General features: G+C 41.8%; 1 protein-coding gene across 1 annotated transcript; it reads left to right on the top strand.

The window, feature by feature from the left end:
* Nucleotides 1-443: 443 nt before the first annotated feature.
* On the top strand, nucleotides 444-15,392 carry LOC107300100 (acyl-CoA 6-desaturase-like; the record flags this gene model as incomplete). The annotated part of the gene is made up of 3 exons (XM_015829442.2): nucleotides 444-683; nucleotides 10,460-10,570; nucleotides 15,242-15,392. Coding segments are annotated over 3 exons (502 nt in total), but the record flags the coding sequence as incomplete, so codon positions are not given.
* Nucleotides 15,393-15,403: the final 11 nt, after the last annotated feature.

Consider the following 15,403-nt stretch of genomic DNA (forward strand, 5'->3'; position numbering starts at 1 on the left):
AGAGAATCAACTAGAGGGGGTGGGGGGGGGGGAAACCATCCTTTAAAAGCCAGCCGTCTTAAATTTAAAGCGGTTTCCTTTTATACCCGCCTGGGTTGTAAAAATAACGGGAGAACCAAACGGCAGAACTTCAGAGACACGTCATATCTCTACTCCTGCCGAAAAAAGCCTGGCGGCAGCCTCCACACAACTTCTGTTGAAAGGCAGCTCGGCCAATGCCGGCTCGCGTCGCCCCATCTCGCTTCGTCTTCAAATGTAAGCCGAAATCGGCCGGCCTTCACCTTCGAAAGATGGTCGCCAGCCAATGGCAGACCATCCTTTTGCCGGGGGAGAGCGGGGATTGGCGCACGGGCTCTGCTGATCCACTCTGGAAAAGCTCCTTGATGTTTCCTGGAGCGGGGATGGAGAGGCGGAGGTGGCCCCGGCTGGCGTGGGGATTATAGGCGAAGGAAAATCCTCCGCGGCAGCCTAGGGGGCACTCCGAGCTGGCGGCNGGCGGCGGCGGCGGCGGCGAACGGGAGGCGCCCATCCCCTCGTACACCTGGGAAGAGATCCAGAAGCATAACCTGCGCACGGACAAGTGGTTGGTGATCGAGCGAAAGGTGTACAACATCACCCAGTGGGTCAAAAGGCACCCGGGGGGGATCCGCGTGATCAGTCACTACGCCGGCGAAGATGCCACGGTAAGGGCTCCAGGCGGCGGCGGCGGCGGCATCTTGCCGGGAGCAAATGGCTGCTGCTGCTGCTGCTGCTCCCGTCCCTCGCCGGGGCTCCCCCTCTTTCTCTCACCTGCCGCGGGGCTGGGAAATCGGTCGCTCCGGCTGGCGCGCGGGAGACACGGCGGATGGGGCTGCCCCGGACTGCGGGGGAAGCTGCCTTTAGGCTTTGCTCTGCCGCGCGGGCTTGGAGTGCCCGCCGCCCCGGCGCTTTTCTCCCTGGAGTCCAGCAGGGCTGAGGGACAAAAGCGAGCGCTTGTAAACGACGGCCGGGAGAAAACCGTGGCCGCCCAGCTCCCGCATCTCTCTCGCCCGCTCCCTTTGCTGCAGCCAAGTGGTACCGTAGTCCCGGGGTGACGCGAGGTCAGCGCTAGAGTCGGCTGCCTATTCTGAGGCGGGCAGTAGCTCCGGACTGGCTTGTTGCCTTGGATACCCTGGATCATCACCACCACCCCAAAAGCCCCCCCCCCACCCGCGGCTCCTTGCAATAATAGTCGCAGAGTTCTTTTCTTATGAAGGCCAGCCTAATTTAGCAAACCCAGGGCATCTCTGTGAACCCGATGGGTTTTTAAAGCCACAAGAGCACAGCTAACCGGGTTTAAGAATCGCTCCAGGTTCAAATGGAACCCGTGCTTTGTAGACCAAAGGCCGGAGAGCAACAGCAGAGGTGCCTCCCCAACCCGCTAGGGTGATCCACCTAAACCCGATTTTTTGCAGGGCTCCCTAGAGGGGCCACCATTAATAGCAATAGCACTTAGACTTCTATACCGCTTCATAGTGCTTGACAACCCCTCTCTAAGCAGTTTACAGAGTCAGCATTATTGCCCCCAACCTCATTTGACCCACCTCAGAAGGCTGAGTCAACCTTTGAGCCAGTCAGGATCGAACCCCTGGCTTGTGGGCAGAGTTAGCCTGCAGTACTGCATTCTAACCACTGCACCGCCACCAATCTTAACCAAGAGGAAAGGTAGAAGGGCACCTAGCTGACATAGTGGCCAAATGTGACGTGGTGACAACTGGAGGACAAAATCTCACCTATGCTCAGAAGCCATGTTTTAAATCATCTCCTGAAGCTAAATCCTGAGGATGTCTGAGAGAGGAACACCAATTGTTAGCATTCAGTAGTCCTGGACGTGAAAGGCATTGCTGTTCCTCAGTTCCAAAATAAATATATTTGAGCTGACTTATTTACAGTAGTCCTTGGCTTACAGCAGTTCATTTAGTGACCATTCAAAGTTACAACAGCACTGAAAAAAGTAATTTATGGCCGTTTTTCACACTTACGACCATCGCAGCATCCCCAGGGTCATGGTGATCAGAATTCGGACGCTTGGCAACTGATTCACATTTATGACCATTGCAGTGTCCTGGGATGACGTGAATCATCTTTTGTGACCTTCTTACAGGCAAAATCAACAGGGAAGCCAGTTTCACTTAACAACCATGATACTAACTTAACAACTGCACTTAACTGTGGCAAAAAAGGTCATAAAACGTGGCAATATTCACTTAACAAATGTTTCGCTTAGTAACAGAAATGCTGGGCTCAATTGTGGTTGTAGGTCGAGGTCTTCCGGCATTTAAGAGGGGCACTGTAGACCAGGCATGTCAAACTGTCAGCCCATGGGCCGGATGCGTCATGCCGAAACTGCACCCACCCCATTGCCAGCAATGGGGGGAAAGTCCCAATACGTCACGCGACATCATGTGACATCGCGAGTTTGACATGCCTGCTCTAGACAATGATCCTGTTCATTTGTGTCATCCTTACTTTTTATGGTTTACCGCAAAGCCTGAGTAGCCAGAATATGCTTGTAGCTTGGTGGGTGGATTCATGCATTCATTTTACCTTCCCCCCCCCTCCCTCTCCCCCTCCTACTCCATATAAAAGGAGACCATCTCATTCCCAATCAGATCCTTTTAACTTTTTCCGCTACTTTCTCAATAAGGGAACGCATGTCTGAACATACTAAAGAAATAAGAAAACGTCTATTTAGAACTGTGCTGTCAGCATTGGGATTTAGATTTGTCCACCATAAAGTTTTTGGGGAATGTTGTGTTGTTCCAGAAATCCATATCTTTTCAAAACAGCTGAACCTTAAAGCTAAAATGTTGGTGAGGAGGAGGGAAGATTTCAGAAGATGGAATCTAGTTCTTGTCAATTATTTTTTTCCTCCAGAGTCTGCAATGGTGTCATATTAAATTGATTGGTCCAGATGACCCACCAATCTGCAACTGTAGTTGTCAAGTTGTTTATAAACTTTATACTACAGTTTATCGTTGTTCCACTTGTCTGTGGTGTTGGTCCTATGAAACACACGGAGATGGGTTCTATTGTCCCTGTTGTTTCAAGCCACAGTGAAGGCTCTCTAAGGCAACATTTTTAAAAATTTGAAACACTGTGAAGTAAAAGGTCTGAGCTATGGAATTCTGTAGAACAAAAAGGGTTTTAAAAAACATACAATCATTACTTTCTATGGGATTCTAATTTGAGATGGAGAAGGAAGCAATTTTTAATCACAATATGTCCCTAATAGACAAACCTTTGGGGCCTTGTCAGGATAAGAGTTTTAAAAAATATTTTGCCCTTTAGAAGCCGTAAGAGTTAATGACCAATGATGCAGTGATGTTACTGGATGAGCACAGGCTAACAACTTAGGCCTGGGGAGGGGAGTTGTGTGCTGAAGGGGAATCCAAGAGTTCTTTGGATTTTTGTTTTTTTTAAATGATAAGGGTAGAAATAGCTGCTCTTCTCTTGCAGAATGATATTGCATCAATTTCCTTATATTTGCAGGAAAAAAGCAAAACATGAATGATAGAGAACCAGTCTTTTGGGTATGTGATGGAGTCCATAAAATGTAGACTTCTTAAGGCCAATGGCTCCCCTCACAAAATATGGGGCAGCTGCTAATCCTATTTTCCCAATGATTTAGCAATCTCAAAGGGACAGTTTTAACCTGCTTGTTGTCCTCTTTTTAAAGCAAACTCTACCCTTATTGATACATTAAAATCTTCCTGCTCCTCTACTACATGAATCCTGGAACCTAAGAATCATGCTATGTTTACATTTGTTAGAAGGAGATAAAATAACTTTTAACCCAGTTTGAACCATTGGTTAAGAAAAGTAAAATGGGCATTGGCCTTTCTGCCTTCTAATCTTTTTCAGATGAAATTTTAACAACTTCATCATATTTATTCATAAGCATAGTCATTCATAAATAACCCCACTAATGCAATACTGTGAGGGTTTTGTTTTTTTTAATCAACTAAGTGTGCTCAGAATTTCAGGCTAAAAGTTGCTTCCAATTGACAACGAGAAGGGAAAGATTCTTTCTCACTCTTGCAATCCTGTCTCCAGTGTGACCATTTAGAGTTCATTAGGAATTGAGATGGGGGTTCCCAGAAGAGGATGACTGAAAATTGCCACCTTCTCCCTTCAGTTGGAAGATGCATTCTATCAAGGAATTGAATATTAATTAAAGCAGCCAACGGTACACACACTTTTTCTGCAACCGTGTTATTCTATCAAACCACCTGTGAGGTTCAGAGTCCTGAAATTAAAACAGCACTTTCCTGGTATCAGAATTATTTCCTTTTTCCTCCTAGATGTTCGGGGGGTGGGGTGTCTGCTAGTCACAAAAAACAAATAGTCAAAGAGAGAAATGTGAGAGTTGATTCAAGGATAATCCAGATAATAGCAGTGGATCTTGGCCGGATGTGTGGAAATGGGCAAGACATACAATACGCTTAGAGCCCATGATCAAGATTGATTGGTAGCAGCAGAACTGCAAGCTGAAGTGCACAGGGACAGTGTGACTCATAATATATAATGGGAGGAGTCTCTTAGACAAGCGAGGGAGCAACAGACTTCTGCTGATATTCAGCATTTTATGTTTGCAGGGTCGAGGCATTAAGTGGAGACACATTGTGTGAACAAGCTTCCTTTATTGATCTCTTCTCACAACCAGCAACCAGCAAAAGGCGTGCAGGCCTTTTATAGTGTCCAAAACCCGGACAATGTTAGCCAATAGAAATCCAGCTGTTTTCGCACTTTGCGCATGCGCGCAAGGCTGGTGACAGCCAGTCTGGTCCCGGGCAGCTTTCGGTCTGCCCGGGACCATTTGCAACATTTCTGAGCCTGCTGAATGCTTCAGCAGGCTCAGGACACAACACAACATTTAATAGAATCTGACAGGTGCCAGTCATCTTTGAGTTCCAGGAGTACTAAGTATACCCTGCAGGCACCTGCATCAGCCTTGCAGTATGACTTGCCATAAACATGAAGTATATGTAGCAACAACATCAGCTGCGTGTTCTTAAATGGATTATGAAATACTAATAGATGTTGCTTGCTTGTCACTTAAACTATGTGTGTAATCCAGGGATCCAAAACTCCTTAAAACAGATCCTTTGTATTCCATTTCAGTGTTTTGCAGTAGAGGTGGATTGTGGAAAGGACTGTTTTCCTTTTTGATGGGCAAGTTAAGTTGCAATATATAACCCTATACACATTTGTTGAGAAATATGTTCATTTAACTACTACTACTGCAGTCATGTCAGAGCACCACTTTACAATGACTTGGTAAGGCCACACTTGGAATACTGCATCCAGTTTTGGTCACCACTATGTAAAAAAGATGTTGAGACTCTAGAAAGAGTACAGAGAAGAGTAACAAAGATGATTAGGGGACTGGAGGCTAAAACATACAAGGAATGGTTGCTGTAATTAGGTAAGTCTAGTTTAATGAAGAGAAGGACTAAGCAGTGTTCCAATATCTCAGGGGTTGCCACAAAGAAGAGGGAGTCAAGCTATTCTCAAAAGCACCTGAAGGCAGGACAAGAAGCAACGGATGGAAACTAATCAAGGAGAGAAGCAGCCTAGAACTAAGGAGAAATTTCCGGACAGTTAGAACAATTAACCAGTGGAACAATCTGCCTCCAGAAGTTGTGAATATTCCAACACTGGAAGTTTTTAAAGGATAGCCATTTGTCTGAAATGGTATAGGGTTTCCTGCCTGAGCAGGGGGTTGGACTAGATGACCTCCAAGGTCCCTTCCAACATTATTATTATTATTATTATTATTATTATTATTATTATTATTATTATTATTATTATCATCATCATCATCATCATCATCATCATCATCATCATTAACAGTGACATCATCACTGCCTGGGGGATGCTCAGTTGGAGCTCCTTTCACGTCCCCATTAAGTTGCCCACCAAAGTGGTACCCATTTATCTATTCGCAGTCACCCGCTTTTGAACTGCTGGGTAGGAGCATGTGGCGGGAACTCACCCCCTCCTATGGCAGCAACTGGGCCTTGAACTCAAGCTTACCAATCATCAGCCTAGTGTCGTAACCTCCTAAGCCAACACACACTCCCTTGTTCATTTAACTTAATATGGTGGAATCATAACTCTAGTATTAGACTAATGTGCTAGCTACTTTTTAAAAAAAAATATGCAATTGAAAGGACAGCAAAGCAAGCATACAATGTTCTCCTATAATGCAGGGTTTCTTCAACTTTTCAAAAGCAAGTTTTTTTTAAAGAGAAATATCTTGACTGTTACTTTCAAAATAAATAAAAGGATAAATTGGTAAATTCAGTACCTGGCTTGCCTTTGCACAGCTCATTTGCCTGGATGTGTATGTCTTGTGCATGGAGATCACAGATAACAGAGCACCAATGAGCTAGTTGGGCACCCAGCCTGAAGGGCCACACTTCAAGCTGCTCACTGGAGGTCAGCTGGACTTGCATAACACATCTGTAAGTTGTTAACAGAGAACTGGTACTCCTTAAAACCTAGTTTAAAAACACAGTGAAATTCAACCCATGCAACTTGTTCCTTTCCTCTTCCATCCTTCAGGGAAGTAGAAATTTGGTTATTTCTTCCCTAGTGCCAGTCCCTGGTGCCTGTCCATAAAGACACAATTGTTCCCAGGGATATCAGGGCTTTTAAGGAGACCCATGTTCATCATTAATTACATTTTCTTTGCTTAAAGAAAATAATCAAATGTGCAGGATTGTAACAAGAAATCCTGTAAGCCTGTTAGAAGCAAATTATAGCATATGCAAGTGCTAAAAAAAACAGCAGGAATGGAGCATACATTGGCTGAATTTCCTAGAATAAGTTCCTAACAATTTTCCTGCATTCTTTTTAGTCCACTAGCAAAAGATCCAGATATTAGGCCCTTAATGGTTACTTTTCAGGAACCTCATATTTTCCCTGGCTCTAAATGATGCTGCAAAGGCCATTCTAATCTGCTAAAGACTTGTTTGTTTCTTTTGCTGCTTTGCCTGAGAATCTTTTATGTGAAGTTGCTGTGAGCAATTTTCTGATTCAGCAGCAGGCCTCCAGTGCCAAACTTCCAGTTTCCAGACAAGCTGTCTTGACATCTGTTTGGCGTTGGCTGAAGAAGGGTCTTTTTCCGATTATATTAATCTTAGAAGAAAAAAGATTTTTTAAAAAAGAAAAGCTACGAGTGAGCTAAATGGAAGAGGGGAGATGTCTTGATGAGTATATCTATATCACAGTTACACTCCCAACATAATCCTCTTGCAATTGAAATACGAATTCAGCCATGCAAACGACAAATCCAACTTTGTCCCCTGAATAATGATTATCAGCCTTGTAGGAAAAATGGGAACTGGGGAAGATGGAACCCTCTTTTGCATGCCATCTTTGAAAATGAATCAGTACATCCAACAGTATCATGACATAGATGGAGGAGGCAGGTCTTTTGTTGTATCAAATAAAACAGTTCAGTGGGAAGCTGCTAGGAGCATTTATGTTTGTGCATGGCATACAAATGATCCTATATCCAATGTCGGCATCTCTCGTGAAAATAATCCTGTAGCAGGGTTGTAGAATCCTCTATTCTGAAGTGCCGCAGCTAATCAAAATGGAAGAAACTCAGCTGCGTAGACAAAACACTGGAACAAGTATATTACAGGTAGTCCTTGGCTTACAACAGTGGTTCTCAACCTGTGGGTCGGGACCCCATTTGGGGTCGATCGACCATTTCATGGGGGTCGCCAAGCAAGGCTGTCCGCCATTTTTTTTGTCCGCCATTTTTCCCCCCTTTTCCAGCGGGTGCCTTACCTCCCTTGGGCTGGGCCAGCTGGTGGTCAGCCTGCTCCGTCTCTGCCGCTTGCCAGCTACGCCTCGGCCGGCGCAGGGGGCGAAACCATGCATGCGCAGCGCTCCCGGGCAGGGAAAGTCCTCGACTTACAACCGGTTGGGTAGTCCTCGACTTATGACCGGTTTAGTCCTCGACTTACGACCGGGTTAGTTCTCGACTTACGACCGGTTGGGGTCACCACATTAAAAAGGTTGAGAACCACTGGCTTACAACCATAACCAAGGCCAAAATTTCTGTTGCCAAGCAAGGCTGTTGTTAAGTGAGTTGCTTCCAGTTTTATGACCCTTTTTGCCATGCTTATTAAGGGGATAACTGCAGTTGTTAAGAAAATCATTGGGTCATTAGACTGGTTTCCCTCATTGACTTTGCTTGTTGGAAGCCAGTTGGGAAGGTTAGGAAATGGCGATCACCTGACCCTGGGATGCCGCAAACATCCTAAGCCCATGCCAGCTTCCAAGTGCCTGAGTTTTGATCATGCGATCCTGGGAATGCTGCAACGTTCCTAAGTGCAAAGACCAGTTATAAGTCACTTTTTTTCAGTGCCACTATAACTTTGAATGGTTGCGCAATGAAGAGTTGTAAGTCTAGGATTACCTGTATAGCTCTTTTGCATTTCATTAGAAATGTTGTTTCTGCCACAGTGTTCGGTTTTCTGCATTTCCCTTTGGTTGATCAAACCAGTTATTTTATAAGGTTTTAAAAGCCTGTTTGCAGGACACGAATGTAGTAATATTCTCCCATGGGTGTTTCCTTAACAACTATTTTTAAGAAGCATGAAAAGATAAAGACTCCCTTGAGTCTCCTCCTAATTACATGGACATATTACTATGGTTTTCTTCAGCAACAGCCTCTTTGCCATAGCCTTCTTTCATAGGGTTACTGAACTGGTTTGCAAAATGCCAGATGATCTCAAGATGATTGCAGAAATGGAGAGAATTTTCTCATTACTGCCCCCAAGTAGTCAACCTTTTATAGTAGCCCTGCAGTTTTGCTTTATTTTTTTTCTTTTTAATTTTCAAATCCAGTCCCTTGCCTTGATGTACTAACCAGGTCTGGTTGTGCATTTTGAAACCAACCAAGCTCAAACTAGTGTTGTCACTGAGCTCTATACAGAGAAGCACCCTGCCTCGAATAACAAAGGGGATATAATTTCACCACAATTAGCACTCTTACTTTTCTTAGATTGTTTGATCTTTCTTTAAGTCCAAGTTGGAAGTCATTTGCATATCCTGAATTAACAAATTTGATTAAACATACTTAGGTCATGACAATCCCAAGATGTTCCCAAGATCTAGTACTGTTAAAGAGTAAAACTCGTTGGTAAACATGTTCTCTATATGATGTGTGTTTGTGTGTGTATAAATGTATATACATGTAGCCCACAGACATATATCTGATGATGTCCCCTTCCTGATTGTTCCATATTCAGAGGAAATAGAGGGGAATTTGAGATTCAGCTGGACTTCAGCAAAAATACTAAAGTTGCTACCTTCAAGAAAAGTGGAGGGGGGAGGACTTTCATTTACCTTATAAAAGGTGTGTGTGGGGGGGGAAACCCTTCACATTCAACTCCTATGGAGGAAAAAATCACCAGTGTGATGTTGCTGTTTCTGGAAGGAAAGCAACAGTTCAGCTTTCTCCATAAAGACAATACAGAGTTACTCTTTCCATCAAGTTATTGATTTGGTAAAAAGGAATAATTTTCCTCCAGATCATTCCTTTCTTAAAAGAGTTTCTCAAAACTAAATTACCAATAGGCTAATTCTCACGTGAAAGCCCATGTCTCTTCAGCTATTTGATGATCCCTGCCATCCTAACCTTGTCCCTTTAGCTCTGTTTTAAAAAGAATAAAATAAAAAGGAAGACTTTATCTTTTTAAAAAACTGATTTTTTTTTAGTGTGGATTATACGGGCTAGATTAGCAGTCGTGAATTTCTGTACATAAGGGAGGCTTTAATGAGAAATCCCATTTTAAAATAATGATGCCAAATGTCCATAAAAAGGAAAGGTAAAGGTTTCCTTTGCTTAGTCGTGTCCAACTCTAGGAGGTAGTGCTCATATCTGCTTCTTAGCCGAGGAAGCCAGCTTTGACAAAAGACATTTCCATAGTCATGTGACCAGCATGACCATACACTGAGGCACTATTACCTTCCCACCGAAGTGCTACCTATATATCTACTCGCATTTGCATGTTTCAAACTGCTAGATTGGCAGGAGCTGAGGCAAGAATGGAGCTTACCCTGCCATAGGGTACTTGGGCCACAAAATGCCAACTTTCCAGTTGACAGCCCAGCATCTTAACCATTAGCCCATAACTGCATTTAAAAAAAACTTTACTTTGGAGAAGAGGAAGAACAAGAGAAGACAACTATCATACAACCAGGTTTACAAATGAGAATGAATAAGTTATTCTAGATGCTTTAACTCTAACAATGTCTCAGCCTGTACTTTCTCACTTTTTTATAGTGGGTAAAAAAAAACTCTTAGTGAATAGTTGCAGTCAGAAGGGAGAATTGTAAATGAATGTCAGAGGTATAATGTAGATAAGCTCTCTTAGGATATCAAGGCTTATCCATCTCTTCTTTTTTATTCTAGGATGCATTTCAGGCCTTTCATCCAGATATCACCTTTGCAAAGAAGTTTCTTAAGCCATTATTGATTGGAGAACTTGCTCCAGGAGAACCCAACCAAGATAGAGGAAAGAATGTAAGTAAACGAGATGGCTTCCCGTTCTTTTAAATGAGAGAATGAGACCAAAGAGAGCCTGAAGGAAGGGACATCACATAAAGCATCAGTAAGAGAGAAATGGAGAGAAGGATTGAGATTAAAAATAGGGTAGCAGGAAAATAAAGTGGGAAAGAAAGTAATGAAACGTAGAGAAACTGAAGACAAAGTTAATAGCAAGTGCCCTAAGTTGGGAATACACTGATGTGTCTCCTTACTTAATATTAGCTGAAATCTTCTCAGGCTGAAAGAAATCCACACATAAAGCCTTTACATTAAGGTATTTCACTCAATAGTTATGCAAATCTTTGAAGGGGTGTTTCATTTTAATAAAGACTCAGAAGAAGCAACCTTTAGAAGAGCCAAATGTTGCTTCACTTTGTTCTTCCTCCTCCTCCTCCTCTCCTCCTCCTCCACTTCCTCCTTCTCCTCTTCCCCTTCCCCCTCCATAAAAAACATTGCAAACTAAACTCAGAAAGGAAAAGAAAAATAAAATATAGAAAGTGCAAGAGAAAAGAAAATAAGCAAAAAAGAAAGAAAATGAGAAAAATAAGAGAAAGAAAAGAAATGTTTTAAAATACGACTTCCATTTTTTATCACAAGCATGAACAAATTTAGTAATTCTTCAATCTCCATAAGATTGCATACAAGCATGTCTTCTTTCTATAACACATCTCTTATCCATATGCAAATCCATAAATCATTGAGATTACAGACCAAGGCTAGCAAAATGTCTATAAAGATTTCACAGAATTTTATAGAAACATATCTTATTTTAACACATCTTAACCTTAGTGAAACAAACCAAAGTACTTTGTACTTCTTCCTTTTGTCTCTAGCAATTTTGATCTTTAATTCATTCAGATCCCTTCTTTGAGGCTTTAGTAAATCTCTTGTGAATCCAATAAAGCATCGTTTCCCAAGTAATTCTCTTGGTTTATCATTTGTATTTCCACTTTGTCATTGCTGTCTTATAATCCACATTTTTTAAACTTTTCCAGTATTTCAACAACTTCTTTATAATATTTCTGCATCAAATGATGTTTATTTCAGGTCTTTATCTTGTAGGTCTTTCAAGATATTCTGTTTCATGTCTGTCATTTCTTTTTTACTGTTCTTTGGATATAGTCGATCCATAGAAGCAGACATTATTGCTGACATTGTAGTTGCTAGTTTCTGTCCCCATTCTTCAAATCTCTCCTGGAGTATTTCAAATGTCATACTATTTTCTGTCATTTTGCTATTGCTAACCAATAAAAGGTAACCCTGCCCCTTTCTTTTTTTCTTTTCTGTTTCTTTTTATGCATGAAATCTTTCATCCTCTCTAGTGTAGAATTTCTGAAATCATAAAGTCTTAAATTTCCATTAGAATGTAAGGTAGATTAAACAATTTGATTCCCATGAAAGTGCTATTTATATATTTTCAATATCTTATAGCAAAAGTCCTAATCCAAATTTGTGTGATCCCTTAATTCATTTATAATTTAAGTTAAAATTTTATCTAGCTTTTTGCTGTTTATTTCAAATTCTTTAAATTCTTAAACTTATAGTTATTTTTCTTTTATTCTGAAATGAAGGTAAACTCACCATGTGGCTTTGCAAATTTATCATTTTGAAGATCTCTATTAGTGTTCAGATAGTTAAATAGGTAACTCATAAAAGTGATTAGAAAGTGAGGTTAGTCCTTTAAAAGCCTCCACAGCTGTTGAAAGTATAATGATTTCTCTCTATTTCCCAGCATTAAGCCACTCAGTAAAAAGCTATCCTGTGGGGATGTTATTTATTTATTTATTTATTTTATTTGACACTCATTTTGCCATGAGGAGATATGGGGTAGCAGGGAGACTCAAGATAGCAGGGAGAAGCCAACTGGAGCACAAGTGAGTGCTCTCCTGTCCTTATCTGGAGAGGTTCCATGGTACTCAACAAGTTTCATCTGGGACCAAGTTTCCTAGACTAAGTTAAATCCAAAAATGCTAGAAACCTGGCATTCAGACCAATCACTATCACAATATCATAAATAGACAGATAGAGCTAAGCTATATTTCCACACCATTCAAGAAAGACAATAAAAATCTAAGATGGAAACAAAAAGACCAGAATACGTCCTCTCCAACAACCAATATCCAGATAAAATTAACATCAGACAAGCAATCTTGCAGGAAACAATACTCTAATCAAGGAACTATCTAGGATAAAACCACACTCTACTGGGGGGACAAGTTACTGTACAGAAACAGGGAGCAAACCTCATATCTACTAGTAATGATGGTGTAACCCAGTTGGGTAATGAAACATCTGAAAGCAAGCAAGCAAGCACAGAGAACACAAGGATTCCCCTCTGAGGTACATGTATTCTCTTCCATGGAACTGTTCTACTTCAAAGTCCTTTGGTCATGACCTCTATTTGTTCAGAGATGGGCTAGCTTGCCATCCCTCATCAAAAAGCCTGTCTTCTGGACTTCTTCTTCTGGTTTCAAAATTGGAAGTTCCAGTTGCAACATTAAAAGTGCAAGGGCATTTGTCTGTTCAAAATGTGCAAATATTTATTAATTTATTTATTTATTTATCAACAGTGCAAACTGTTGATTGAGGCTTTAACATGATTTGAAATACCTTGATGAAGACTGTTGTGTTACCTTTGAAGTATGAACTTTGCTGAGGCAAAGCTCAGACTCCTCGCAGGAGGCTAAGCATGCAGCTGAGATTAGAAACAGTGGTACAAAGAATATTGACTGTAAATTACTCAAGCAAATATTCAGGGAATTTTCATCACTTCTTATTCCATCTGCTAGGATTTTGCTCCCTTCCTCCTCTTGGGAATTCCTTAATCCATGCATTTTCTCAGGATTGAAAGCACCTTTTCATTTTTGAATCTAAAGTGCTCACAGCCTCTCCCTTTTCCCTCTTCTTCACATGAGATCAGGCCTGGTTTTTCTGTCTGAAAGCAGCCTGTGGCCTTTTAGTAACCTGATGTTTTTCTGAACTCTGACTTGGAAGGTAGCTCACAGATATGACTCTGCCTCTTCTTTCTCATCTGTCCCTTGTCTCCCAGCCATTCAGAATTCCTCAGCTCCCAGCTGTTCAATTATCAATTATTCAGTCACTCTGCTTTGCTTGAGCAACCGCAAGCAAAAGTCCTACCCTTTCCTCTTTTCTTTTTGGAGGGTTGCAATTAGGATAACAAGCCAATGTCTAAACATCACCCTGCAAATGCCCCATTAATGCTTTCAGTATTCCATATCACAGAAAGTGGGTAGTGATGCTTAAGTGGTATTAATTGGTTCCTACAGCCTGCAGCTAGGTGGAAATATTGAGAAGCATAAGGTATATCAAGTTATATTTCATTAAATTAGTCCTGACAGTGGCCACAGCAGCCACCACGATTTGCAATGGCAAAATACTTTGACACTTATGCNACTGAGCTCATTACCTTTTTACCATTTATATAGAGAAGACCTTTTGTAAAACAGCTTGTGCCATCTATATCTGAAGGATGATACAAAAGAGATGGCTGAGTAGCAAGGCCCCTACTGCTCTGAACCCAAATAGATACCTGTCATGTTTAAAACACTACTTGAGTTTTTATTTAACAGCCAACAGTAAAGTCAAGAAGAGCTCAGAAATAAAAAATAGAACTCTGTGTTCTGTGCATCCTTGAATCTAGAATGTAGCATTCGGAGAATCAGCGTTTATATAATGTTTTGTTGTGTTATGTTACATCGTGTCATTATATTTTTATCCTGCCTGTATTATTTTTATAAATAACTCAAGGTGACAAACATACTCCTTTCTCCTCCTATTTCCCCACAACAACCACACTGTGAGGCAAATTGGACTAAAAGAGCCATTGGTCCAAGGTCACCCAGCTTGATTTCGTGCTTAAGGCAGGACTAGAACTCACTCTCCTTAGTCTCAGTCACCTAGACCAGGGTTCCCCAACCCCCGGTCTGTGGGCCGGTACCGGGCAGCGGCATGCCAGCAACCAGTCTGCACAAACAAGCAAAGCCCCATCGGTGGGATGCAGACAACGCACAAAAGCACGCATCCTCCGGTCCAAGAAAAAACTTTTCTCCATGGAACCGGTCCCTGGTGCCCAAAAGGTTGGGGACCTCTGGCCTAGACCAATATTAATATTATTTTTTTTCTTTCATTCAGTTGTGTCTAATTCTCAGAGACTGCCTGGACAGGTCTCTGCAGTTTACTTGGCAAGTTTTTTCAAAAGTGCTTTGCCATTTTTGAGAAGTGGTTTCCTAGGGCTGAAAGAGACTGACTGACCTAAAGTCATCCAGCCAGCAGGACACACAGTCTACTGGTTTCTAAATTGGTGCCTTAACCCCTACAACAAACTGGCTCTGTATAAAATGATGTGGGATGGGTGGGGTGGGATGGGGTAGGATGGGATGTATGGTGTGGTATGGTATATATTTAATGATTTTACAGGACAGTTGAAGTATATAAGGTTATGTGTTGAAGATTATATAGAATTCTTGCTACACAATCAAGCACGGAATCCATGAAGTTCAGCATTGGCCTGACAGAGCAGGCTTAGCAGGGTGAAGATTGTGTAGTGCTTAAAAGTGAAGCCGCCTATTTGAGTATAAAACACCTGGTGTTTTTTTTTCCAATATCTTGTTTTTTCCTTATTTTCAGCCTCAGCTGATAGAAGATTTCCGTGCTCTGAGAAAGACAGCTGAGGACATGAAGCTATTCAAAAGCGATCCTGTATTTTTCTTCCTTTATTTGGGTCACATCATTGTGATGGAAATTTTGGCTTGGTTAATGGTATCATATTGTGGGACGAGTTGGAGTATA

Source organism: Protobothrops mucrosquamatus, unplaced genomic scaffold (assembly GCF_001527695.2).
Source record: "Protobothrops mucrosquamatus isolate PMUCROS unplaced genomic scaffold, P.Mucros_1.0 scaffold6149, whole genome shotgun sequence".
Lineage (NCBI taxonomy): Eukaryota > Metazoa > Chordata > Lepidosauria > Squamata > Viperidae > Protobothrops > Protobothrops mucrosquamatus.